Source organism: Haliotis rubra, unplaced genomic scaffold (assembly GCF_003918875.1).
Source record: "Haliotis rubra isolate DU_JTF1 unplaced genomic scaffold, ASM391887v1 Scf388, whole genome shotgun sequence".
NCBI lineage: Eukaryota > Metazoa > Mollusca > Gastropoda > Lepetellida > Haliotidae > Haliotis > Haliotis rubra.
In genome coordinates, this window is record NW_025767066.1 from 281,643 (window position 1) to 307,603 (window position 25,961).

General features: G+C 36.8%; 1 protein-coding gene across 8 annotated transcripts in view; it reads right to left on the reverse strand.

Annotated features, from left to right (window-relative positions):
• Positions 1–25,961, reverse strand: part of LOC124286632 (synaptosomal-associated protein 25-like) — a 162,699-nt gene that overhangs the window by 65,275 nt on the left and 71,463 nt on the right. For 3 of the 8 annotated variants that reach the window (XM_046723023.1, XM_046723022.1, XM_046723017.1), the window contains 2 exons: positions 17,684–17,725; positions 7,534–7,582 (listed from right to left, as the gene is read on the reverse strand). In XM_046723023.1, coding sequence (XP_046578979.1) covers positions 7,534–7,582; positions 17,684–17,725 — 91 coding nt within the window. Of the gene's footprint in view, positions 1–7,533; positions 7,583–10,626; positions 10,676–11,263; positions 11,313–17,683; positions 17,726–25,961 lie in introns of all 8 variants that reach the window. The other 5 variants (XM_046723024.1, XM_046723020.1, XM_046723018.1 and 2 more) reach the window with 2 other exon arrangements.

Below are 25,961 nucleotides of genomic sequence, written 5' to 3' on the forward strand. Positions count from 1 at the left end.
GAGAATCAATGAGATTATGGTTTTTTTTCATCAAGTTAGAAAATCAAAACTACTTTCTACTTGTAGTTAAATATGTATTTGAATCATTACCAAAAGGATTTTGCAAGACACAACTTGCAACATATCGATTTCTTCCATGGAAGCGAGGTGGGGGTCGAAGTGACAATATTGCGCGATAAATGTCTTGCTACATTCACGTGGTTAACGTACACTCACCAGTATGTAGATACTAGTTGATCTTTTTCCTGTAACCGCGATGAGCAAGGATGATCATCGTTTACACTATCACTAACGTCTGGCTCGAACAAATAAGGCCTAGCGACAAGCGATTTTGACAGAATCGTCTATGAAAACAAGTTGTAACTCGGAAGCTAGGCAAAGCAGGTGACAAGATTAAATGACAGTAGATTGTGAAAACATAAAGCTTTCACTTTTCACAACAATTGTCGCGATTTCAGGTTTAGACAAACCTGTAAACAAGATAATTTACCCCCCGGAAATGTACATAAATTCTAAAGTGCCCCTCGTATGTATACCTCACATTATGTCACGGAGACGCGCCCCTGATAGGTTGAAATTTTGTTAGCGGGAGAGAATTGTGCACTTGTGTCTAAAAGGTCGATTTAAGTTAATTAAAGGTCGAAATGAGTAGTTTTAATGACGGGGCTTCATTTATTACGATGCCAATAAGTGATTTATGTATTTGTACCCCCTAAAGTATATGTGATCTTTAAGAGATGCAAATGTGAATTGCCCTAAGCACTGAGAATCTCTGTGTGTTATGAAAAATCAAACATATAATATAATAGAGTTTTTTTGTTCAAATCCTTGCACTGACTTATACAATCCTAAGACATAAACTACCATGACTCTATGTGACATTCCAATGCTTTGTGTAAAACATGTCTGTATTCATAAGGACACTAATATTTCCAACAAATTGCATATACATATTCAAACCTTCATTCTCGCATGAAAGAGACTTCCCAGTGTCTATCTAGATTGGATTATTTACCAGTGACCATTGTTTGTGGAATGGGCTGGTGATCATGTCTAAGAAGAGATCACATATCCACTGAAGGATTATATACCCAATTTGATATGCTGTTTATCAACCAAACCAGTAAGTACTGCTTCTGTTCTGTGAGAACATACAATTTTCATGTGTATACTAAGCACTATTTGTTTGAAAACTACAACTGTAAAGAGGAGGTTGTGCATTACATAAGCCATAATGATATTTGATGTGTTTCCCTAACCAATGTAAATGAAGAAATCAACAGAAACAATATCGTTGCAGTGATAGTTCAGAGTGACATTATGTTGAATATTGCCAGGAAAGTGTGCAAAGTGTAAAACATCATAACTTACACATAATTTTGTACAATAGTATCCCAATTTTGCTTGCAATAGCAAGGTTGTTGCAATTGTAAGAACCATGCCTTCAACACAGCATAACTTCTTCCATGTATGGAACATTAGCCCTGTCTGACTATAGATCAGGGTTCGACACAGTCAGCTGATAATTTGATCATAAACAAATGGGTAATATGTGATCAGGATTAATCCTGTTACCACCAACACGTGTTTTCCCAAAGTACAAAGAGTACAGATAGGGAAAACTTACAGAAATGTTTAATTAAACAGCAGAAAAAACAAACAAACTAAATCAAACTGTTGTGTGTAAATCATGCCGTTATATGAACAATTTTTATATACACATGTGAGATGTTAATGAAAAGTTTGACACAGAAACTTCATCTCCTGCTTTAGAAACTTTGATTTAGGCATAAATCAAGATCTGATACAGGTATGAAGCTGGAGAGGGGGGACAGACAGTGCAGTAGCCGAGTTGGTGGCTTTAGTTGCTAGTCTAAACTAATCACACATTCTTAAAAATGGTCAGATACTATCAGTTCTGACCTTATACCATGAATAAATATTCCTGGTATAGAGTTTGAACAAGGGTTGTGCTTGATGCAACCTGACTGGAATACATCTGACATATCGTTTTCAGGGAACAGATATTACATCCATAATCTCACATATATCCTTGTCTTAACAGGTTGTGCAGTCCCCTGCAGGAATCAAATGGGAATAAAATCTCACAATTTAATGGTTTGCTAATGACAGTTTGGCTTTGTTATTTGCTTCAGAAAATGGCTAGAATCTGAACTATGGTATTCTGGCAATTGATCCCACTCTCTTCCATGGACATACATGCATGAGCATCTATTCCCCAGTATCTGAAAGTTTTATCAGAAATCAATGAAAGTCTTGGATTTGAGATGAACAGTTTTGTCTGTTAGGCCCAGACAAATAAACCCCGATTTGTGTGGATTACACAGCTTAGTGAAGAGATCATTTACAAGTTTTCTTGACAGTCTGGCTTAAAGACATAACAGGCTGAAATTGATGCATTTGAAACATATTCCAAGAAGTCAGCTGCTGCAGACTAAGCCATAAATCAACTCCTGCAACAATAACTTTGGTCTGTGACTGGAACATGCATATGAACCCTATTTCAAACAACCTCACTCCAAGAAGCCATTAATGACCTCACCTTTTGACAGGTTTCAAACTTTGACTTTCCCAGAGAGCATTTTATAAGAGGTTCATATTGATATAAAACAATGAAAATCAAGCTTCTGTTTTATATTTCTTTCAAACCAGTTAAGAAACATTATTACACAGCGAAAAACAAAGAAGCATGTTATCGTACAGGGTATCACAATACCCTCATCAGGAGTATCTTAAGATGCTATGTTTCAGAGGTTATCTACGGTACTTCAAGGACCATGGTAGGCCAGATTTAAGCCCTTCACCTGAGGCTGCCAATCAAGTTACAGCAATGGACACCATCCTCCTTTATATATTGCAAATTCAGACAATTCACCATGGAACTAAGTTGACATATCATGCTATATTTCACGCATATATTTTGGCATTAAACATTTTGTCAATCTAAAATTCAATGTGACAAATGTTGAGGTGTGGTCACTTGCATGACATCACACTAACTTACAAAAGAATAGGAATAGTAAATTGTAAGTAATTACAAATTTTAAGAAATTCAAACAATAATTTTTTTCACTTATAATAAAAGGAATACTAGCTCTAAAACATCTCTACCACAATCCTGTCTTTTGGCAGTCATCACACAATAAAGAAAAGAAAGATCTTTATGATTTCCTCTTTACCATCAGCTGTCCCTAATTACTTGTGAAGACACAAACTTGTTACACCAGTTCTTGCAGTTTCTTCACTCAATCAGCATCATGTAAGTAATATATACATGTTTATTACATGGCAGTTTGAGATCAAACCAATCATCAACAATAATGAAAAATACCTACTCTCTTGCCAAGCTTCCAACAAAGGCTTTTATTTCCTTCTCAAAGAATTATTGAATGATCTGTCACCTCAGAATAATAAACCAAACAGCACCAACACACCTTGAAACACAAAACCATGATTAAAAAACTGACAAATTTCCTTTGATTGACCTTACTAGCTTGCTTGGTCTTTTCTTGGTGAAACTATCATATGCTTAGAAAACGGAAAGTGTTTTTATTTCAGTGATGTCATAGGTACCAATGGAAACCAACACTCACCATGACAACGTATTTCGGGGAAGCATTTTCAGCTCAGAAATATATCTGATTGTACTGCCTCCCACACAAACAACATGAAGACAATCTGGTGAATGATGAAGGAGACATTGCTGTTAAGCTGCCTCTGAAAGTGTGACTAGCTGCAATCCACACTGGAAACTATATTTCTTCATATTCAGCTGTCATATTAAAACAAACCAGACTGAATGGCCTAAATCTGAGCTCCTTTAATGTTTCCTGGCTCTGCGAGGTTGAAGCGGCAATTAGAGTACCGATGGACACATTATTTCAAGATAAATGACATTCTTCCTTTCAATGATACAAGACTGACTCTATTCACCACACTCAGAGCACAAGACACAAAAAAAACCCTGTTGTACGTTAGTAATATCACATCTTACATTTGATTATCCACTGCAAAATGTAATTTCTACGAGGCAATTCCAGATGAAATCCCAGGAGTTACAACAGAAACTTGGGGATGTAGTTGTAATTTTGGATGACCTTTTTCAGAAAATTTATCTCTATCCAAATGCTTGTCATTGCCTGGAATATGAAGGTAACCAAAGGAATTGGTATTTGGAGGATATTTTTCTTTTCCTTTTCTTTCCCTACATTTAACATGTGCATGTCTTTGATAAACTGGTCACCAAATCAGGTTCTTGTCTGTATTTAGGAACTACATGTATCAGCAGAAGTCATCATGAAAAAGGTGTTTTTTCTGTCTGCCCAAAGGTGCTGAAGTGATGCTTTCCAAGCTAAAAAGGAAAAAAAAAAAATTAAAGAGTTTTGTAAACCAAAACCCTGTTCCTTATGGGTAATCATTTTTGTATCCCCGAAAATAGTAAAAGCAACAATTAACAAGAAATAATTGTGTCCTGGGACACGGATGCCCCCGCTGCTGTAGGAAGAGTTCTCTACACTGATTGTGCTCTGGTGATTAATTTCTACTAAATAAATATCATGGTTGAATATAAAATAAATATATCCAAAGTGTCCAAGGTAAATACTTATTTGTAAATGTATGTCACAATGCACTTACCACAGTACAATTAAACCTATATCATGAAGGTTCATGGTACAAGGGTAAATAAACTAGCAATAGCAATATCACTGTGGAGGCAAGTGAAAGCAATAGATTGCTGTAGAAGCTAAAGTGGTAAGTCCTTCATTTCAGACAAAGTCTCGAAAATTGTATACATGAATGGAACCATAAATAAATTATCACACATTCAGGGTCCCACTGAAGTACTTGAAAACACTAAAAACAATGTGTTGAGGGGTTAGATAACACAACCTATTATCAATAATTGAACAAAATTCACGAACAAGTTCAATAAACATCTATTCAAATATGAGATGCACACCTTTCGAGTCCCAATGAAACACATGTATAAGCTTAATCAATTCTGTTGAGCAGTTTTTGTGGAGAAGTGGATAGACTTAATCCCCTATTTCACTATCATCAGAGAGAAATTCAACAAAATTTATCTAAGTTCAAATGTCTCTAAACATACAAAAAAAATATTAAATACAAAAACAAAATATGGGATGCACACCTTTAGAGTCTCTATAAAAGACATATGTAAGCTAAATGAGTTTTGTGCAGTGGTTTTTGAGGAGAAGTGGATAAAGTACACCCCCTGTTGTATGGGACGAACAGGATGAATAGAACCCAATTCAACTAAGTTCAAACATCTGTAGAAGTGACAAAATTAAGAAATTGGATGAACAAGGTATGAGATGCACACCTTTAGAGTCCCAATGAAACACACATAGAAGCTCAATCAATTCTGTTGAGCAGCTTTTGTGGAGAAGTGGATAGACTTCATCCCCTATAACACTTTATTCACAGAGAAATTCAACAAAATTCATGTAAGTTCAAACAGCATTAAAATTGGAAAAATAAATAAAATACAAAATCAAAATATGAAAATGCATTAGAGTCCCTATAAAGCACATGTATAATCTAAATGAATTCCATAAAGTAGTTTTTGAGGAGAAGTGGATAACGTACACCCCCTGTTGGATGGAACGAACAGGATGAATAGAACAAAATTCAACTAAGTTCAAACATCTGTAAAAGTGACAAAATTAAGAAATTGCATAAAAAATTATGAAATGCACACCTTTAGAGTCCCTACAAAAGACATGTAGAAGTTCATTCAATTCTGTTAAGCAGTTTTTGTGGAGAAGTGGATAGACTTCATCCCCTATTACACTATCATCATAGAGAAATTCAGCAAAATGTACCAAAGTTCAAATGTCTCTAAACTTACAAAAAAAACACAATAAAATACAAAAACAAAATATGAGATGCACACCATTAGAGTCCCAAGAAAGCCCATGTATAAGTTCATTGAATTCCACAGAGCATTTTTCGTGGAGTAGTGGATAGAGTACATTCCCTGTTTCGTAAGGACGGACACGGAGGGTAACCCTATATGCCCCCAGCCATATATGGCGGGGGCATAAAAATTCTCACCCACACTTATCTTTTAGCATCATTGTCATTTATTGTGACTGTGGAACTATCTTATGTACTGTCATAACTGAAGCTTTCCACATAGAAATAAGTGAAGCTGGACTTTGACATATCCTGAACACATCATCCATAATTTACTCCCAATCTGCTGCGACCATGCCATCCTGAAGCTGGTCTCACGTCTATCCAAGCTGGTCTGCTATCAGCACTATTGATGTGAAAACATATTTTCACAACATCGGCACTAAATGACAGGAAATATTATTAATCTACATTTGGAAAGAATTTATTGGCAAATCAAACCAAAAAGTGTTGGTAGAAATTGATCAAGTAGAATACCACTTGGTAACACAGTTGGGAATGGGTGGTCCAGGAGATAAGAGCACATTTTACAACTACTTGCTCTGCACACATCCAGGACAGTCATAGCCCTGCACTTTCCCCACCATCAGACATGTAAAATGCTCCAGAAATAGCTGCAAATTTCATGCCAACTTTGTTGTGCTGATTAAATTGTTGACTGGTGACAAAGATATATCACCAAGTGGTTCTGCTGACGTCAAATGGTATAAACATGATTAATTGTCTGCCAGTAGATGAGATATAAATTTAGAATCCAACATGATTGTTCTAATTTTGAGGTGCCTCAAGGTTTTGAGGAGTATTCCCCTTCAGTAACATACTGACTCTGACTGAACCATTTTTCAAATATATTGAAGAATGTTAATAAAATATGGAATGGTTATACAGTTAATAGATTTTGACCACCTTGTTGAAACCTACAAGCATGAGTTTAATGCTGACTTAACAAGAGGTGGGTCTGGGAATGATGATCATGACCAGCGACACTTTTTATAGGAAGGGAATGTTGACACCACCCAACTGGAACCAAACCAAAAACAATACACCACCCAACTAGGGGAGAAATAACTATGCATCAACAGACCATTGCACATTCAGTGTCAATTTCAAGTTTCTTTTTCGTGAACACATGAGAAGGCCACTGGGCGTTTAATGCTCAAGATTATTTTTTTGCAGCACCTGCACAGTCTTGATTATTCATCATTAATATATTTTAGGTATGTTTTTATTATACACACTACTTTCTGTAAGAGAGAAAATGCATTATTTGTTTGACTTCATCATAAGGCTCTATCCGTTTTTCATTAAGGTTGATATTGTGAAACATAAATTCCTATCAAATACGCCTAATGTGTTCCCTTCTTACAAATATGTTTTTATATAAAGTTGCAGAGATGTGAGAGGAAGTTCATGAATGATATAATTATCAGCAAAAACACTGCTGCTGTGTTGTGTTCTCTATTACCAACATAATTAGTGCAAATGCACTGAAAATCTCACAGAACATGACAAGAGCTGCTCTGTGGTTTCAGATTTGTCAGCTGGGTACTCCCAGCTTGTGTCATAACCTACCTCCCTGACTGTCCAACATTACCAGAGTTTTCACCCCTACATCTTGACTCTGAAAGGAAGGAACCAAACACAGTGCAACACAAGCCATGCAAACAAACAAAAATACTTTTCAAAAAGCAATAAACATGTTTTACAAGAGAAATGGAAATTGTTGACAGATCATGTATTTTATGAACAACATAACTGCACAAATTGAACTAAAACAATGTACAGTTAATGGTAAAAAAACCTTGCAAGAGCAAGGTATTTCTGGATAAGTTTTTCTCTTAATGCCAGGACCAACATTTTTTAATTAAGATCTCCAACTATTCAAACAGAAATTTATCTTTCCATTTCTTGTGTAAACTTGCAGTAGGTAGAACCATCATCAGGCCATTTTCTGTAAGCTTTCATAAGATAACAGCTCAGCATCATGTTCGATGCTTTCCCTCAGCAGGGAGCTACAAGTGATAAGATTTCCAAAATTGTTTGTTATTGTTTGATGATGGTTCTGCATGACAAGGTTTTGTCAAAAATAACTGAAACAGAATATACAACAGCGAACTGAAAAAAATGAGATAGTGCAAACTACAGCTGACACCTGATGGGACACCTTCACTGAGTCACAGACTGAATAATCCTCGGCAAAGGATTCGTGATATTTAGGCAATTACCCTTCAGGATGGTTAAATATTTAGTGGACATTTACAGGCGGTTCACACCACTCTTAAGACATTCTTGGTGAAAGTAAATTGTTTCTTGTCTTTTTGTTTTGTTTTTCAACTCATATTTTATTGCTGAAACTATGTTATAAAATTAGACCCACAATGGTTTCAGCCTTTTTGTGCATAACCAAACAAACACACACCCTCATTCACATCCAATCGTACAACTGCACACATGAAAATGGTAAGTCAAGTAATCATTAGTATCCTCCTCTGAGCAATTCAAGTTATTGACATAGATATTCAAATTTGCAAAAGGTTATTAAAAAAGTGATGGACACTTCATCTCCATCTCTCATGAAATCTGATTTGCTATGAACCTTGTGAGAGTGTTGGTCAATTTCTTATCTTAGATAAAGCTTTGTTTTTAAGTGTTCAAGGCTTTACTTTGAAACTTGCATACCTAAATTAAAAATTTGGAAAATAAGATGTGAAGATAAAAAATGTCATGAGAGAAAACATAATAATCATCTGTTTTAAGAGTAATAAGAAAAACTGGGCATTGAGATTCATATTCATGACATGCCTTCACTTTTGCCGACTCCAAAAATCTCTGAACATCTCACATAGTGAACATACATTGTTTGTCCAGTCAGATGGAATCACCCGTATGATTAACAACAGTTCCCATATTAGATGATTTAATGTAAGCTATTATCCAATAAAACATAAATAAAATGGTTCTACATTATCCAGCTATGATTTACTGATGCTCTCCTGTAGCAGCTTAGGCACACTTTACAACAGTGTTTGAGACAGACTTAGCCCATGCTGACTGACTATTTACAGAATGGTGGTTATGACTGTTTAGTTCCATCACCGCTTCATCGCTGATCTCGCACCTTTGTCTGACAATTTACCATTCTTAAAACATAAAAATAAAATGTTTTTTTGCTCCATGCCAGAAAACTTTCACAAAATACTTCTAACCATCTATAACCTGTGAGATGTCCCTTGCTGGCTTAAGGTACATGTATCAGCAACACTAAATCATATCGAAAACAATTCAGATCATTCCCTTTAACCATGTGATATACGTTACATGAAATATGTCAGCCCATAATCACAACAAATTCCATAGCAGCTGATGTTGACCACTTTAATTTGTGCATAACCTTTCGGAATTTGACAAGCTCGAGGAATTTGACAACTTGACATATGTGTAATAGGACCCAGGTTTTCATCAATACAAATCTGAACTGATTATGGATTGGGTTTCAAATGCCACATGCAGCCAATAATCGTTCCTACCCTTCTGTTTTCTGAAGTCATTTTTCCTTTTTAAAATATATGAGATAAACAATGAAAAAAACCCAAACCCAACCCTACTTTAAAGATGTTGGTAATTGGGCCTGTTGTGGTTTAAAGATACTTTAACAAACTGGGATAAGTAGAACCTTCTGTATTGTCATTTGGATAATGTTATGTATTCATTTGCAGGGATTTACAGAACGCGAATTCCTGCGTCCTATACGCATAAAAATTGACACTGGATGCCACAAAATTTATAAGCGCGTCCACAGGGACTCAGACAAAATCCAAATACGTTTTGTAAAAATTCAAATCAAGTGACAATAAGTTATCATTAGTTTGTTACTAGCTCGGTTATATGGTATTATTGCAATTGAATTACTGTAACAATGTGATGATCATGATACACAATACAATAACAGTATTAATAATAACATTTAAGTGTCTGGGACCCCCATATTGTTGTCCAGGACCCCTGAAAATTAAGAGTATGAGTCCCAGGGACCCTCAAATACAGGACTCAAGGTAAATCCCTGCACTTAAACATATCCCCCCACTCCCCCCAGAGCTATTCAAACAGACCAGAGCTATTGTAATCTGATGTTGTACAGTCTGCAAAATTAGTGTTGGAAATTTGGAAGTCAAGTCCTTTACTAATTATTTTCATTTCTTTGTGTATGATGAGCAAAATGTAATTTCTTTTCACCAGATTAGTGACTTTAAAGTATAACATCTGTGTGAATACACACAAGCTATTCTTCAGTATACAGTCTTAGATAAATTGCTAATACAAATATTGTTAGCTGTGAGAAAATGCTTGTCTTATTTTAGGTAAAAGAATTGAAAGATCTTGGAAAAATGGATGAAACATTACATGACCATTCAGTTGTACAAGTATTTTACAGTTTGACTTGATGTTGCTTTTAATTGTGAAAGCATTGGAAAAAGAAGTAATGTTTTTCCTGCTGTGAACAGATAAATATCCCATCAGGTCAATAAAAGAACACAACATTCATAAAATGAAACAATGCTGGTGAAGACAATATGAAATGACTTGAGAATAAGGATGCAACAGGCCATGATGACAACAGATTCATGTCCAGCACAAAATGACTTTCACCCAGCAAACATCTCTCACCTCCCTGTTCATCCAACATGACCAACGTCTTGATGCCAGCCTCCTTGCTCTAATTGAGCAATTGAGCAAAAATAAGTTTGTGACATTTGAAATAACATTAAAAGTGACAATACAGTGGGAAAAGTTCAAATCATGGATGACTATTCAGGAAATTATGTCACCTTTGAAATTATTAATTTCAAGCTTTACATAATATAAAGACAATAACTAAAATGGGTTATGTGGTCACAATAAATGATCCTTATAAATAATTTTAAAATTTGATTTAAAAAAGTGGAAGGTTGGACAAAATAGTTCTAAATATCCTTTCCTTGCAACAATTTACTTTCCATCTCACAGAAAGAAAGGAAGATACATTGAGCTAACGGGATTTGAATGAAATATTGGAACTACACACTTCCTGAAAATCTGGTTGGCAGGCTGAATGCTTCATATTCCTTCAGTTAGTAATCCTTATCAATGACAAAACTTCCTGGACTGTTTCAAAGTTTGAACTTTTACCCTCCTATAACAATAACAAAACTGAACATAACCTGGTGAACTGCTATCAAAATGTATAAGCTAAAACACAAATAAACTGAAGGATAGTATGATAATAATCCTGTGTTCCTCTACTCCATGCACAATAAATGCCTACCTCCTTGTTCATCCAACATGACAAGGGTCATGATACCAGCCTCCTTGCTCTATTATAGAGTGAACAAACAAACAGGACTTGATGTTAATGTTTAGATCATTCAGGCACACCGATTTTCTAGGACTTTGAACATGTGGCATTACACCTGTTAAACAAACACAGATATATTCTGCTCAACACAGTCTGGTTTTCCCACCAAAGACATCAAATACCCAGCAATATCCTGCTGAGTGTAACTGGGCTTAGAGCAGCAAACCAGTACCTTACAGTTCCAACAGCTATTCCATTTGGGGAAGGCATCACTTGTTGGCAAGAAAAAAATGTTGTTGCTCAAAGCAATATTCTTGCAACATTATGGCAAGAAAGACAGTGATTTGTCTTCACACAATCTACTCATGTACATTGAGATGATCTGAGGGAGACTTCATTCATTGATGGCCCGACACCCAGTACCAGTGATCTCTTGCCTTGTACTGGAAGCATTTAATGTACAGTATACTGTCTCAGATATCCAGTAGGAACAACGGCCTAGATGATAGGTTGTGTAAACAATTATGCTGATGAATATATTATTCTTAAGGTAGATGAAAAATCTTTGTTCATTTCAATTCATACAAACATACATTAAAGGTAATCAAGTTAAATTTGAGTCCGAAGTTGAAATAAACATAGCTGTTTGTTACATCATATTTACAGCAAGTAATCTGAACATTTTGAGATGGCATACATAGTTGATATTTCAGTTCAGAGGTGTGTTTCTTACTTATTTGTCATGTGTGTGAAACATTCTGAGCCTGGTTATGAAAGGACTACAAAGATGGAGTTGTTTGCTGATTATTTTTCAACATACCCCTCTCCAGAAAAACACAATGTGATTTAGAAAGTTGTCAAATATAACATATGTGATATTTGTGACAAAACATTCTCAGTAAAGTTCAGATTGTAGTACTTTTTTCCAGACGCATCCAGGATTCGAAAGCACACTCACAGAGCAACTTGCTAAGTCAGTAATCTAACCCGCTTAGCCACCCTCCTTAAAGGCCAATAAGACTGGATTGCCTGGATCCCACTTGTATAGTGAAGCATCACTATCTGCATGTTGCTTGCCAGACAGGGTTTTCTTCAAGATCAGGAAACAGTGGAAATCTGAGTACCAGCTCTGGTGGATATGGAGGATATGGAGTCATAGTAATGCATTGCATTGTGACCACAAACTTGTGAACAAGTGTATTATCCTGGTGGAGCAACACCTTAAGTGAGTGTTCAACCACAATTTGCCTTGATTTTCTCATGAAGATTTCTGCTAAGCAGATAAGCATCATATTGACTATTAATGGAGATAGTCCACAAGTAGAAATCAGGGATTGGGATAAATAACTTTGACAATGGGCCATTTCAGGATTATTAGTCATTTTCTGAATTTAGAATGGGCAAAAACCATTGTATCAATAGTAAACTTCAAAATTTTAATGGGCCATGTTTTTATTCTAATGTGCAAAATGGCCCATGGCCCCTGCCTTTCCAAATCCCTGAGAAATCCTTGAAAATCCCAGAAAACTGGAGCTGTCATGATGCCAGGTGATAGAACAGATGTTGCCTTGCTTGTCTGAAGAGAGTTTACATGTTTTTACTGCATTGATTGTTGTTTAATATTTGGTTGATACCAATGAAATCAAGATGCATTCATAGTTATTGTAATAGTCTTCTCGCCAACTCTCCAAATATCAACCTAAACAGAATCCAAAGGATTCAAAATAAAGCTTCTCGCCTTGTCTCTCTGTCCAAGAACTCCACTGGCTCCCGATAAAACAACGGATTGACTTTAAACTCCTTTGTCTGACATTCCAATGCTACTCTCAAACAGCCCCACAATACCTATGCGACTTACTTCCATTGTACTGTCCCAGCAGGACCCTTCCTAACATCTGTTTACTGTTCCAAAAGTGAAACTCTCCAGTTACGCGAAGAAATCGTTCGCATATGCTGCAGCCACTGTCTGGAACAATCTTCCCCTTGATGTCTGCCAATGTCAAACCTGTTCTGCCTTCAAAACATCTATCAAAACCCATCTTTTCCGCCAAGCTTTCTTCTGATTAATCCTCACTGCTCTAAAACAGATTAAGATGAAAACGCAGCAGAGAGGGTTTGGTGATCCTGGCACAGTCAGGCTGGTAAGGCTCATCATCAGCTCAGGGTCCTTGTCCCCTCTACACGCAGCCCAGACAACGAATAGGACTTTATTTCCGGAGAATATGTAGACTTCCCAACACTGCAGCCTTCTGCATTACCCAGAGTGTCAGAAGGGCTGTGCTCCCGGTGGAAAACCCTGGCACTCTCCTCATCTGCGCCAAGAGACCAGGAGGTACAAAACCAAGGGCACCGAGAACAATGGGCAGTCTGACGACAGTGTGCTTGGGATGCAAGCAAGACATTTCAAAGGCGAGGTCCACATACTTCGCATGCTTTTCCTGAATCTTGCCAATCATGCTGCTGTCAAAAGGGACAGAAAATTCAATGACATAAATGAATTCATTAGCTTTATCAAAAAGAACAAGACCAGGTTTGTTGGCAGGAATTTTTCTGAGGCTGTATATAGGCATATTCCAAAGAAGTTTAAAAGAATCATTTTCCATGACGCCCTGGACATGTTCAGGGTCGTACCATGGATGGACCTCGGAGTCAAAGCCACAGGCATGGCGAAGACGATAGTAATAGCAATGAGCCATGCCATCATGTCGTTTAAGATATGCTGTTGATGCCAAAGACAGGCATCCACTATCAAGGTGTTGGACAGTCTCTGTAAATTCATTGCACAATTGACATTTCATGTAAATATTTTCTTTTAAAATCACATTTTGATGATTGCAAGTTGGAAGTGACTAGTCCTGAGCAGCAAAAAGGAAGCCCTCAATTCACATTCAAGACCAGCCGACTTCATCCAGGCGAAGGAGTCGGTGGGATTGCTATTCTGTTCCATGCACTGCCTGTACACACGATGCAATGGTTTCTCAGAAAGTTTCTCCACAAATGACCAACTCTGGGCAAACGTGGTGAAGGACATCACCTGGTTTACTCCCATCGCTGTACCGTCTAGCAGTACATTGCCATCAACAAAATCAACCTCAAATTTCAGATTTTGTCCAACAACTTTGGCACACTTAAAATAGCTGTGGAATTCATTACTTTCATCATGAGTCTTTACATGCATCACCAGAGGATCATCCGATAAATAAATATGTGCAAAGGTACACAATAAAATTCTATCATGAAGAGCCAAGATTTATACTCGGCCCGAAGTTTCTCTTGAATCTGGGCATTCTGGAGCCTGTCTCGAACTTGCATTCCAAGATAGGTGTAGGCCTGATCTTCCATAAGATGCTCAATTACTCTTCCCCCCTGTAACTTGACCAATCCATCATTAACTACCTTGCCACGTTTCAGATGAAGAGTATTACATTTGTCAAGTCCAAATGTCATGCCAATATCATTAGAAAAGGACTCGACAAGGAGAACCTACAAATTGGTATCTCCTTTGCCAAGGAGCTCAATGTCATCCATGTAAAGGAGATGAGAAAGCGGTTTTGGGGATCTGTGCTGAGGAGGTCTGGGATGGTAACCCTCCTCTTTATTGAGCAGATAACTCAAAGGAATTAAAGACAAACAAAAAAGCAAAGGACTGAAGGAGTCCCCCTGAAATATTCCCCTTCTGATTGGAATAGGCTGCGAAGTAAGCACCTGCCCTTGTGAGTACATCTCAAGTTAAGTCGACCAGCAACTCATTAAAAACTTGAGTAAATCAAGTAGTCGCTCAGGGAGGTCAATACAACGAAGAGACTTCAGAATCCATTCTTGAGGGACAGAGTCATATACCTTTTTGTAGTCAATCCAGCACATGGAGAGGTTGCAGTGATATGTTTTAGCCTCTTCCAAAATCATTTTTTGTACAAGAAGTTGATCCTTGCACCCCCAACATCCCTTTCTTGCTCCGTTCTGCTCCCTGTAAATAATATCATTAGCAGAGCATTATGATGACACAAGGTTTGTCAAACACCCTGTGAATAATTTGTATTGTCTATTCAAACATGTGATAGGGCGGAAGTTTTTGGGATCAGTCAAGTCTCCTTTTTTGGGAATGAGTATTGTGCAACCTTTGCAGAACCACGGAGGAACATCACCTGTGTCCACAAGAGAGCTGAAACAGTGCTGTATTAGATTTGGAATTTTTAATAACTCTTTTCAGGCAATCTGGTGAGATGTAACAGACAACCAACCCAGTTATTTTCTCATGCATTGCATGATCGTAATCATGGACCCATGGTGCCTCAAGGTTACAGTTGCCAGGTACAGACCACAACTGTTTCCAGAACCTTTCATTGGCATTCATGGGAGGCCGCTTATCAAGTTATTATTATATGGTTATAAATTTCTAAAAAAAAGAAATGAATTCCAAGAGTGTTTTTGATCAGGAGTCAGAAGCTTTGGAACCAAACAATCGGAAACTTTTTTCATACCCAGTATATTCTTCAGACTGTTCTCGATTCTCTCAGGAACAATGCCAACTGCATTGGCCATACGATATGATGTGTGTCAGCCAAACTGATTGTATTTCATCAACATTTTCCTTTGAGGTGACAGTTGAGTGTCTTTCTGATCTGGTATCATCTTCTTGCCTCTCTCTTCTCTTTGAACTCTAACAGAAGCAAGGAAAGGAGCACATCTAAAATGCAAATTTGATACTGTATCTGCATGGATGGCTGCTGGAGTTCAGTTCGAGATAGAAGATAACAGCAGGGTAGCCAATGATTTTCAGCAACAGAGAACATCCTGTTGCTTTTGTAACAGCAAAAATCTGCTGCCTGGTTGTGAATGAGAGTTGGATTTATGCTACTTTGAGCTTTGTTCCAGCAATATCTTGGTGGTGGACACAAGAAATAGGCTTCATACATTGAACCAATGTGAGGAATCAAACCCCAGTGTTTAGCATGCCAAGTCGACTTGATTGTGTAACCTGCAGGCATGGAAAGTACTGTACATAATACTGGCAAACTGTTAAGAGTGTGCTACAATACATATTTCATAGTTAGGCTCAGAACCTTTCACAAACCCCTTGTATATTTTGATACAGTAGATGAAATTGAATAGACCACCTGTTGTAAACATACAATCTCATGCATGTTGTTCCTTATATAAACCTAATTTTGTCTTTTAGCATTATTCTATTGTGATAATGCCAGGGGTGTTCAATTTGTATGCCCAAACCATGAAACTGAGGTGCTGAGTAAAGGGGAAATATAATTTACCTGCCCTTAGAAAAGTATAAAACAGCAGTTTTTCAATGTAACCTTTGAAAGTTTTCAATATTTAATTAAAACTGAAATTAAAAAAGAAGAGTTTTAATAAGTTTGGTTTGGTAACATCCAGTGGCTGACTCACGATTGCAAAAATGGGTAAGTTGAAAATCAGCTGGGTAAGTTGAAAAAAGTTTCATTTCAGTATTTGAACACCCCTGGATAATACTATATATTTATACTATTTAATTTATTACCTGCTGTGACTGCATTTAACCCAATGAATACTCATTAAACGATGGATTACACTAGGCGAACCCACAATGGTTAGTCAAAGATGAATGTCAAGGTAAATTCAAAGGAGTTTTTAGTGGAAATTATCCTTCACTTCAATAGTTGGTAGATCATATCAAAATAGATTTGTCTTTTGCAGAATAATTACCTTTAAAAACTACATGCATATTCTTTTATGGTGGAAGTTTTTTGTAACACAAGGAAAAAATTCTTTTGGGATTTGCAATACACCGTGATAATGTGAAGTTACAACTATCAAGTGACCTTTGTTCCCATATTTGTCTACGTTTTCATAAAATATAGAAAAAACAGGATTATTGTGTTGTTTAACACCACACTCAGCAATACTCCAGCAACATGGTAGCAGTCCATAAACAATCAAGTCTGGAACAAACAATCCAATGATCAACATCATGAGCATCAATCTACGCAATTGGGATACGATGACCAGGTCAGCGAGTCTGACCACCCATTCCCATTAATCGCCTCTCACAACAAGCATGCTGAAGATCAATTCTAACCTGGGCGCCATTGTACAAAACAACCATAGCGCTAAGGCTAACTTAAGTCTTATGTTAAGGTTTGGGAGTTATGGTCACCTTAGTGCTAAGATCGCTTTGTACAACGGTACCCAGGTTAATATAGACAGGATGTGATGGATGTGCGAATGATGGGATGACGGACACTGCCCACCTTTATGAGATGTACAGGCTGCCAGACAATTGAGCCAATTATTATGGATTGTAAAAAGAAACATGTTATTCATTAGTATTCATAACATATATATTTATAGTATAGTATAATTGTAAGCTATGAATTGAGTAGTGATTATTCTTACCTCTTCACACATCTGAAGCATACGCCTCGTACTTTCCAGCGACTGAAAGAAACAAATATAATGTTTACAAATACTGTCTCAACAAGCATTTCATTCGGGATCACTGGAGGAACAAGTTTCATTGCAGTATACAAACATTTTAAGCTTGTGCATGATACATACTGATACTGCAAAACAGGTAGGGAATTCAGAAATCACATTTAGGCTAGACCAATTTTATTTCTTGTTTTTTACGGAATTTTGTCCTCAGAAAACCTACAGGCAGGAGGGAAAAAAATAAAAATAAAATCACCAGTCAAAGTAATATTCCTTCTAAATACTCAAAGTATTTTACTTTTGATAACATGAAGTGTATATGGGGCAAAAAAAAAACAATCCGAAAAAAACATTTTTCTTGTAAGTTTACATTGTTGGCCAATAAAAACATTAGGATTTTATTTTTTGAGCGGGGAAAATATATTTATATTTATTTTTCTTATTCTTGAAAAAATACGACCAGCGGATCCGTAAAACAAGAAATAAAATTGGTCTGGTCTTAAGACTACATTTCTTGATATTTGAAATTCAGTGTTTGTTTGTTTGAATAGAACACAAAGCAAATTATATGACAATGGTCTGTAAATAATCAAGTATGGACCAGACAATCCACTGATTGAGATATTGAGATCTGATCTATGCAAAGGTGATATTTTGATATACATCAACCATGTCAGTGAATCTGTGAATCTAAATAAACGCTTATCCGAGGTTTGACACAACTGCAAAATGCCGACTAAAGAAGGAATACGAATATACAAACCTTTTACCTTGAGACAAACCATAATGTTTGATACATCAATGTTTGACACAATGGTTTTTTACTGTAAAAGCACTCTGTGGTAGACCTGAATTTTCTTTGAGAGTATACAATTTGCAGAAAACATAGCTGTGTTGGTTGGTTTATTGTTTAACGCCGCACTCAGCAATATTCCAGCTATTTGGCGGCGATCTGTAAATAATCGAGTCTGGAACAGACAATCCAGTGATCTTCTGCATGAGCACCGATCTATGCAATTGGGATACGATGACATGTGTCAACCAAGTCAGCAAGCCTGACCACCTGGTCCCGTTAGTTAGTTTACGATAAGCAAGGGTTGCTGAAGACCAATTCTAACCCGGATCTTCACGGGTCCACACAGCTGTGTAGATGGGATGCATATTATACAAACAGATTGTGTTCTTACTTTCTTTACAAAGTGAAAACATTACTGTGGACATATCACATTTCAGCCCATCATTGCAGCTTTTTCACGACAGTAGTTTCTTCACAGTAACTCACAGGTTTTGTTTTTTTTACAAATGCAGCTGTGAAGAAGGGTATGCATATTACACAGCAATATTTTATTAAGATTTTCCTTTCAAAATGAAGATATAACATGTGCTATATTTGGGAATACACTTTCTTAGTTAAGTACAGATTCTAGTGCTTTCATTTTGTTGAGTCCCATCCGGGATTCAAACCCACACCCTCAGAGTCAGGCACCTAATCATCAGCACAAAAAAGTCAGATACCACTGCGGCTCAGCCAATGCGGCTTCCACAAAAATGGAAATCGGACAAGTGATAGATATTTCCACAGACATGTCAACAAATCCCTTTCGAGAAACTACATTTTGACCAAGAATTTATCAGATGGTGAACACTATTTATTATCCATTTCATATTTCATAATTGCAGTCGATCTGTTCAACATTATTTCTTAGCTGAATCACATCATACCTACTCATTGTTACTTAGATCAGCACTGACCAGATTAATGTTATTAGTCAATAGTGTATTGAAATGATGCTTGTCAAAGAGTGAATAGCTTCAATCCCAAAAAGTTTCACAAACTCATGGTTGTAGGTGTTTTAAGTAGTATGTAAAAGATATGCTTACAGTGATGAGTGATGGTTAATGCTATCAAGAATAGTAATAACCTTGTCTTCATTGAAAACGTTTTAGTTTCAACAATGTTTAAACTAAGTTTCTTTTCTCTCACATGATCTTTATCACAGTATCAAAGACACTTAGTAACTCAGACCTTTTCTCAAATAGAAAAGACTTTGATAAAACCAAATTCAAATGCCATGTCATGACTTTTCCTGAACGGCCAGTGTTCACTTTGATTACCAACGTGAGATGCCAGCACAAATGGTTAGAGAGGTTAAGAGGTAAGAGCAGTCAACTGCTTTGTTGATTTGGAATGAAACCTTTTGGGGGTTCAATCAATTGATACATATTTTCTGTGACCATGAGAGTTATGGACAGGAATTGTCATGATAGTGCAATAAACATGTCAAACTTGACATTTCCAGACTGGTCAAGTTGTCAGATGCAAGCAACTTGAAAATATGTCTGTGTCCTTCTCCAGCAAGTTCTCGGACAATCTATTTTTACAAACATGGTCCAACCAGAAAGACATAAGCCTTTATATATAGAAACTTAGACAGCCTTCTTCAAAACTTACTTGGTATTTCAATCCAATTGGAGATTGCCAACCTTGAAAGTGTCAGACTTCTTTTGATCAAGTTTTCATCATCATGGAAAATATCAACTGATATGGCTGACAAGGAGGTCAATGTCAGTTAAGTGTCTTACAAGAATGCCAAGATGAAACTGATTGCAATGTCTGTGAATATGCCTTTTCTATAAATACAGGAGTATGTAACGTTTGGTTTGAAACATGAGCAGGATCTTCTACATATCGGAAGAAACAAATCTAAACCTGCAGTCAAAAAAATGCAGAGACCACAACCTTGGAGATCAGTCAAACAAGGAGAGTTAAATTTTGCAAAATCTCTTCACAAAGATGATGTTTTGAGTGTATGGTCTCCTGTGCATATCATAAGGTCAACTTCCTTGTCAAAAGGCCTGAATCAATGAATAACAAGAAGACGAGATCATCAATATCCCCGGCAATGGCGAAACACTCTTCATGAATACGTCTACTAGTTATAATTATGTTAAATGTTTTGGTGTGTATATGGCAAAGGGGAAGGAGGGCATTGAAAGGTTTTTAAGTTCTGCTCCAGAAAGGAGCACTACCACCAAATTCAATTGAAGCCTGGCAGGGAAACACAAAGAAAACTTTATTCAGACTTCCAAAAATACTAAAAGGCACCAGTACACCACCAGACCTTTCCATGTGCCAATTTTGGTGAAGAAATAGTGAAAGGTTTTAAAGCTCTGCTCCGGAAAAGAGCACAACCACCAAATTCAGTCAAAGTTGAACTTGTTGTCATGGAAACACAAAAAAAATATTTTATTCAGAATTCCAAAACTATCAAAAGGCACCAGTAGACCACCAGACCAATCTATGTGCCATGTTTGGTGAAGAAATATTGAACGGTTTTAAAGTTCTGCTCCAGAAAAGAGCACTACCACCAATTTCAGTCAAAGTCAAACTTGTTGCTATGGAAAAGCACAAAAATATTGAATTTTCTGGGTTGCATCTTCTTTTTAATGTTTGGTACAACGTTTCAGGGCTTGTTCTGGCCCCATCATCAGGTAGAACTGAGAACAGTTGGTTTTACAGTTCTGCTCCGGAAAAGATGAATGTGCACGGACGGATGGAGCGCATTTTAATAACCCCTGCAAAACCCGTTGCGGGGGGATAATTAACATTATCTTTGAGGTGTATGATAACATATCAAACAATAGCTAGCACTGTCAACCTAAAGAATACTACTTCTATTACATCATTAAGTCATAACAACCCATGACCAAGGTGAGGTGAGGTGAGGTGAAATTGGGTTAAACGTCGTGCTTGAGAATATTTCGCTCATATGACGACCATGACCAAGGCATGTGGTGAAATCAACACAGCCATACTCAAGCTGATCTGTGCAGATCTTTTGCTCTTACTAAGGGGACCTGTCACCGGTATGAAGCATGCATTGTGCAGGTTTCAAACTATTTGAAACAATTGCATTTAGTGCTTGCAGATGGGGAGGATGCCATCTTGGAAACACACCAATTTGTTCACCACTCAATTTCCTTCAACCAGATAATATTAGGAATATCTAAACTCTTCAGGCATCTTCTCCAGTGATGTAATGATGTGTGAAAATTAAGCAGAAGAGGTAATGTCAGTGTCAGTGAATCCTGAGCAGGTTTTGAAAGCTGAATCAAAACAAACATGGGTTGTTTAGCCAACCAGATGTTAACTTTCTAAAACAATCTTGCTTTGATTCTTTCAAACTTGCATCAGCATAAAATTTTACATTTCTCAGAAAATCAGTTCTTCCAAACTTCACAAGATTGTATTACATGAGACATGTCAGTATTGTTCTCAAAATAAACAAGCTTATGTGTAACTGAAGTTCTTACATTGAAACTTTTTATTTTTAAAATGAATACACAAATAGTCCTGCAATATCACAGTGGGAGATGTGTTACAGTGACTAATTCAGGACAGCCATCGTCCAAATATTTAAAAAGTCCAAAAACTATGTAGCCAAGAAATGTGAGAGTTAATTGTAATTATTTAATCTGCATTCTTAACCCTTATTACTACCACAGTGTACATTGTCTTGTCAGCCACCCTGTATCACTCTGTCACTGTCATTAATTACTGTATGTGACATTTATAGCCTTACTGTCATCCCCCTTGGCAATGTCTGCCATCACATCAACTGGTCAAGGAAGTGCTATTGTTTCTCTATCTGTCCATTGTTGAGTCGTCGCCTGTCCATTGTTGTCAAAAACATATATATTGTCAAGCAGTCTGGTATTCCGACTGCGTAGGGATGATCGCGAGCAGGATAATGCTGCTTGTACGAAACGCAGGAACTCTGCTCACCTCATTTATGTCTTGTGTATTTGTTTGTCGTGTAACTAAAGAAGTTTGAACTCAACATATTCATTTGTCTTCATCAACATGTAACTTGTCTTAATTCCGAGCTAATTCCCCTGTAGTTAGATCATACCTGTTCATAATGGTTAATGGAGATTTTCTGTTAAATCATAACTCCATTTTGGGCAGTTTTCACCCCAAAATAATCAGTCAGGGGTAAGTTCACAGTCGCTTGGCAGACACCTTCACTGGGCTTCACTGAGCAAATGTGTACAAACAACTAACATAACTCGCCACACTATGTTTTAAATGGACATATCCAAAAGGAGTGAGTGAGTGAGTAGTTTTATGTCGCTTTAAGTTATATTCCAGCAATATCACGGCGGGGAACACATATCTAAAAGGAACAGTGAGCAATAAAACAACATTTTGTCTCCACACCTACTGTTTATTACAGTCAATAATCACTGATCATTAATGATTTAAAAAAAAAAGACATTATATGATGTCATACATCTGGAGCTTCCCTCAATTTCTTCTTCCTACTGGTTTGTGTTTCTTACCCACAAATTTTAAAACAACATAGAAAACATGTTCCAGTGAAGTTACAAGGACATGGCAGAAGATGAAACATATATAAAGTATGTTTTAAGACCTAGGAAATGATAAGAATGAGCAGATACAATGCTTCAACTGTAAATCACCAAAAGAAAGACAGAATCTTTATGAAAATTAATAAAGACATGCAATTTCATTCTGAAATATTGGAGTATACCAGGTTCACTGCATATAAGGGGAAACATATAACAAATCTCACAATAAACAATCTAATAGTCAGTATCAAACAGTGCCTCTCACTCAACTCATTGAAAAGTTTGGTTCATTTCTTTTCACAGGTGTTTGACAACTTGTTTGGGGTTACCATTAAAATAATCTTGTATTTACTCCTCATCATTGTAGGAGGTTCCTCAACCATGCTGTGAACATGTCTCGTTCAGAAACAGCATTACACCGATCACCACATTCATGCACCAGTTGGAACTTGTACAGTCTTGTCTATGTCATTTGAATATTCCTGTCTGGAAATTCTATATTTGCAGAGGTATGCCAGACAAACACATGGAAATTGAGGAATATATTAAAATTTCTAATCAAACCAATTTAAAAGGCTATTCTAAATTTTCTTCCTGGCACACATCATTCTTTAACAGCACACCTTAACATCTTTATTGCCTTCCCATACATGTAGACATTAAGAAATCTCCTTAGAAGGATTTAGAAACAAGAGCCTACAATCTATTCAAGGTATGAAGCTGAAACTGTGAGGCATACACATTACACAGATGAAATATTATATGTTCAAACTGGAATTTCTGGCACAGTCAGGACATTAGAATCATGCCTGTGTCTTGGAGGGGAAAATAAAACCAGCATCCTCACATCGAACATTGTTACCGCATGTCTGGGCTAACATGTACAGAGGGTATATTAACTTCATAAATTACAGACATGGCTACCTGCTTTGTGACTTACAGATTTCAGAATCTGATTCAACTTCATGGTTTAAACATGGGTTTTCATAATATAAGGCACTAAAACTACATACAATATTAGTACTTTATCATATTTGTAAGTAAAGAAATAAATAGAAAATTTAAGAAAGTAAAGCAGGAAACAAAATGACAGTATGAGGAAAGTAATATAAACTATGTTACTGTGTTTGACAAATAGTGATAGTTCAAATTTGATCAAGTTTCAAGCTTAAAATTTTATTGATTTGATGAAACATGTCTTGTCATTTTAGTAATATCATTAAAAGACTTACAATCCAAAACGCTAGCAGACCATCAATAACATGAATTAGTGAAGAGTAACCTTCAAGAGCAGGAACAGACATGTATTCATGCCAACAGGACCTTTGTACTTAAACGAGCATCAACAGGATAGTAGATATGCTAGTTACAGACAGCAGCATAATCATATGGCCCATGAATAATTGATACAAGTATAACACTGGGTCTAACATGAGAGTAAAGTAGAATGAGGTAACTATCAGTCATAAATGGTGGTGTTATTGACAGATGGCAGCAGAAACTTCTATATGTTTGTAAGAAGAAGGCCAACTGATACACAAAAGTAGCATCCAGATGAAGGACAGTCTTCTTTGTGGTGTACCATCTGACAGAACACACCTAATTATGAAGCACCAACCAAGGCCAGAATCTGCCATGTATGATGTACTGACAGAGACAAGCATAAAATGACAATTCTCCATTAACTCCTGTATTGCGTGGGTCAGTTCTCCATTTCTGTAGCATTAATTTAACCACATATGCATCCCTCCGAAGACACATTTAAATATTAACACTGAGTTCAGAAAGAATACATTCAATTTTCTTATGATATGGCTTCTTTTCACTTCCCATGTGTTACCACACATGCAGCTATCTTTGTTAATATCATAATATTTTGAGATTGTATTTCAAGTATTGAGGACTATAGTTCATATTTAGCTTTAAATTAAGTTCTGGGCCCCGTTTCACAAAGCTCTCGTAAGCCTAAGATCTCGTAACTTTTCTGGTAGCATTCGTACCTCCTATGTTACAGTATAGGAAGTACGAATGCTACGAGAAAAGTAACGAGATCTTAGGCTTACGAGAGCTTTGTGAAACGGGCCCCAGGCCTGCATAGGTAGCTTTTACTTGAACTCATACAGAATAATTAATTTCATCACTAATGAAGCTATTAATATATCATAATATTTTGGAGTCAAGATATCAATGCTAATATTTTGAATCAATGACACCCCTATAGTGTCTTCATACAATTTTTCCAGAACATAATTCGATCATAAACTATCATCTTACATACAAAACTAAAAAACATTTTCTATCAATGCATTCCTGTATTTTCCTGTGTTGATAACAATCAAACCTCTGTCCACCACTGTCCTTCTCAGCTGATAACAAGCAGTGTTACATGTTCCACCCAACAGCCATATTCTGTGTTGTCTACCACCATCATGAGCAGCTGCAGCCATTTCCCCATTAGTCTCAGTGGACATAGTTAATACAAGACAATAGCTACCACATCTCACACCAGACCACCCATTAGCTAATCATGTGTAATTACTGAGTGTCCCTGTCTGTAAGCCAAGACCACAGTGCTGGCAGAGAGCAGGAAGCGACATAGAGCATATTACCTTAAACAATCAAATTGAAATGGTAAATAATAGCATCCTCCTATAGCCTCTGGCTTTATTTGATTGTACTGAAGCTGCAAGGCCTGGACACCAGCCTCACAACAAATATGGGCTGTGGTGTTGAATTGTTCACTGAGTGTGTGTTATGACTGGATAGTCAGTAAAAGATCAGATAAAACAAACTACGAGAAATGGCCAGTCAAAATTGGCCCATAAAGGGTCATTTCAAACCATGAACAGTAATTCATAAGGCTGTATCA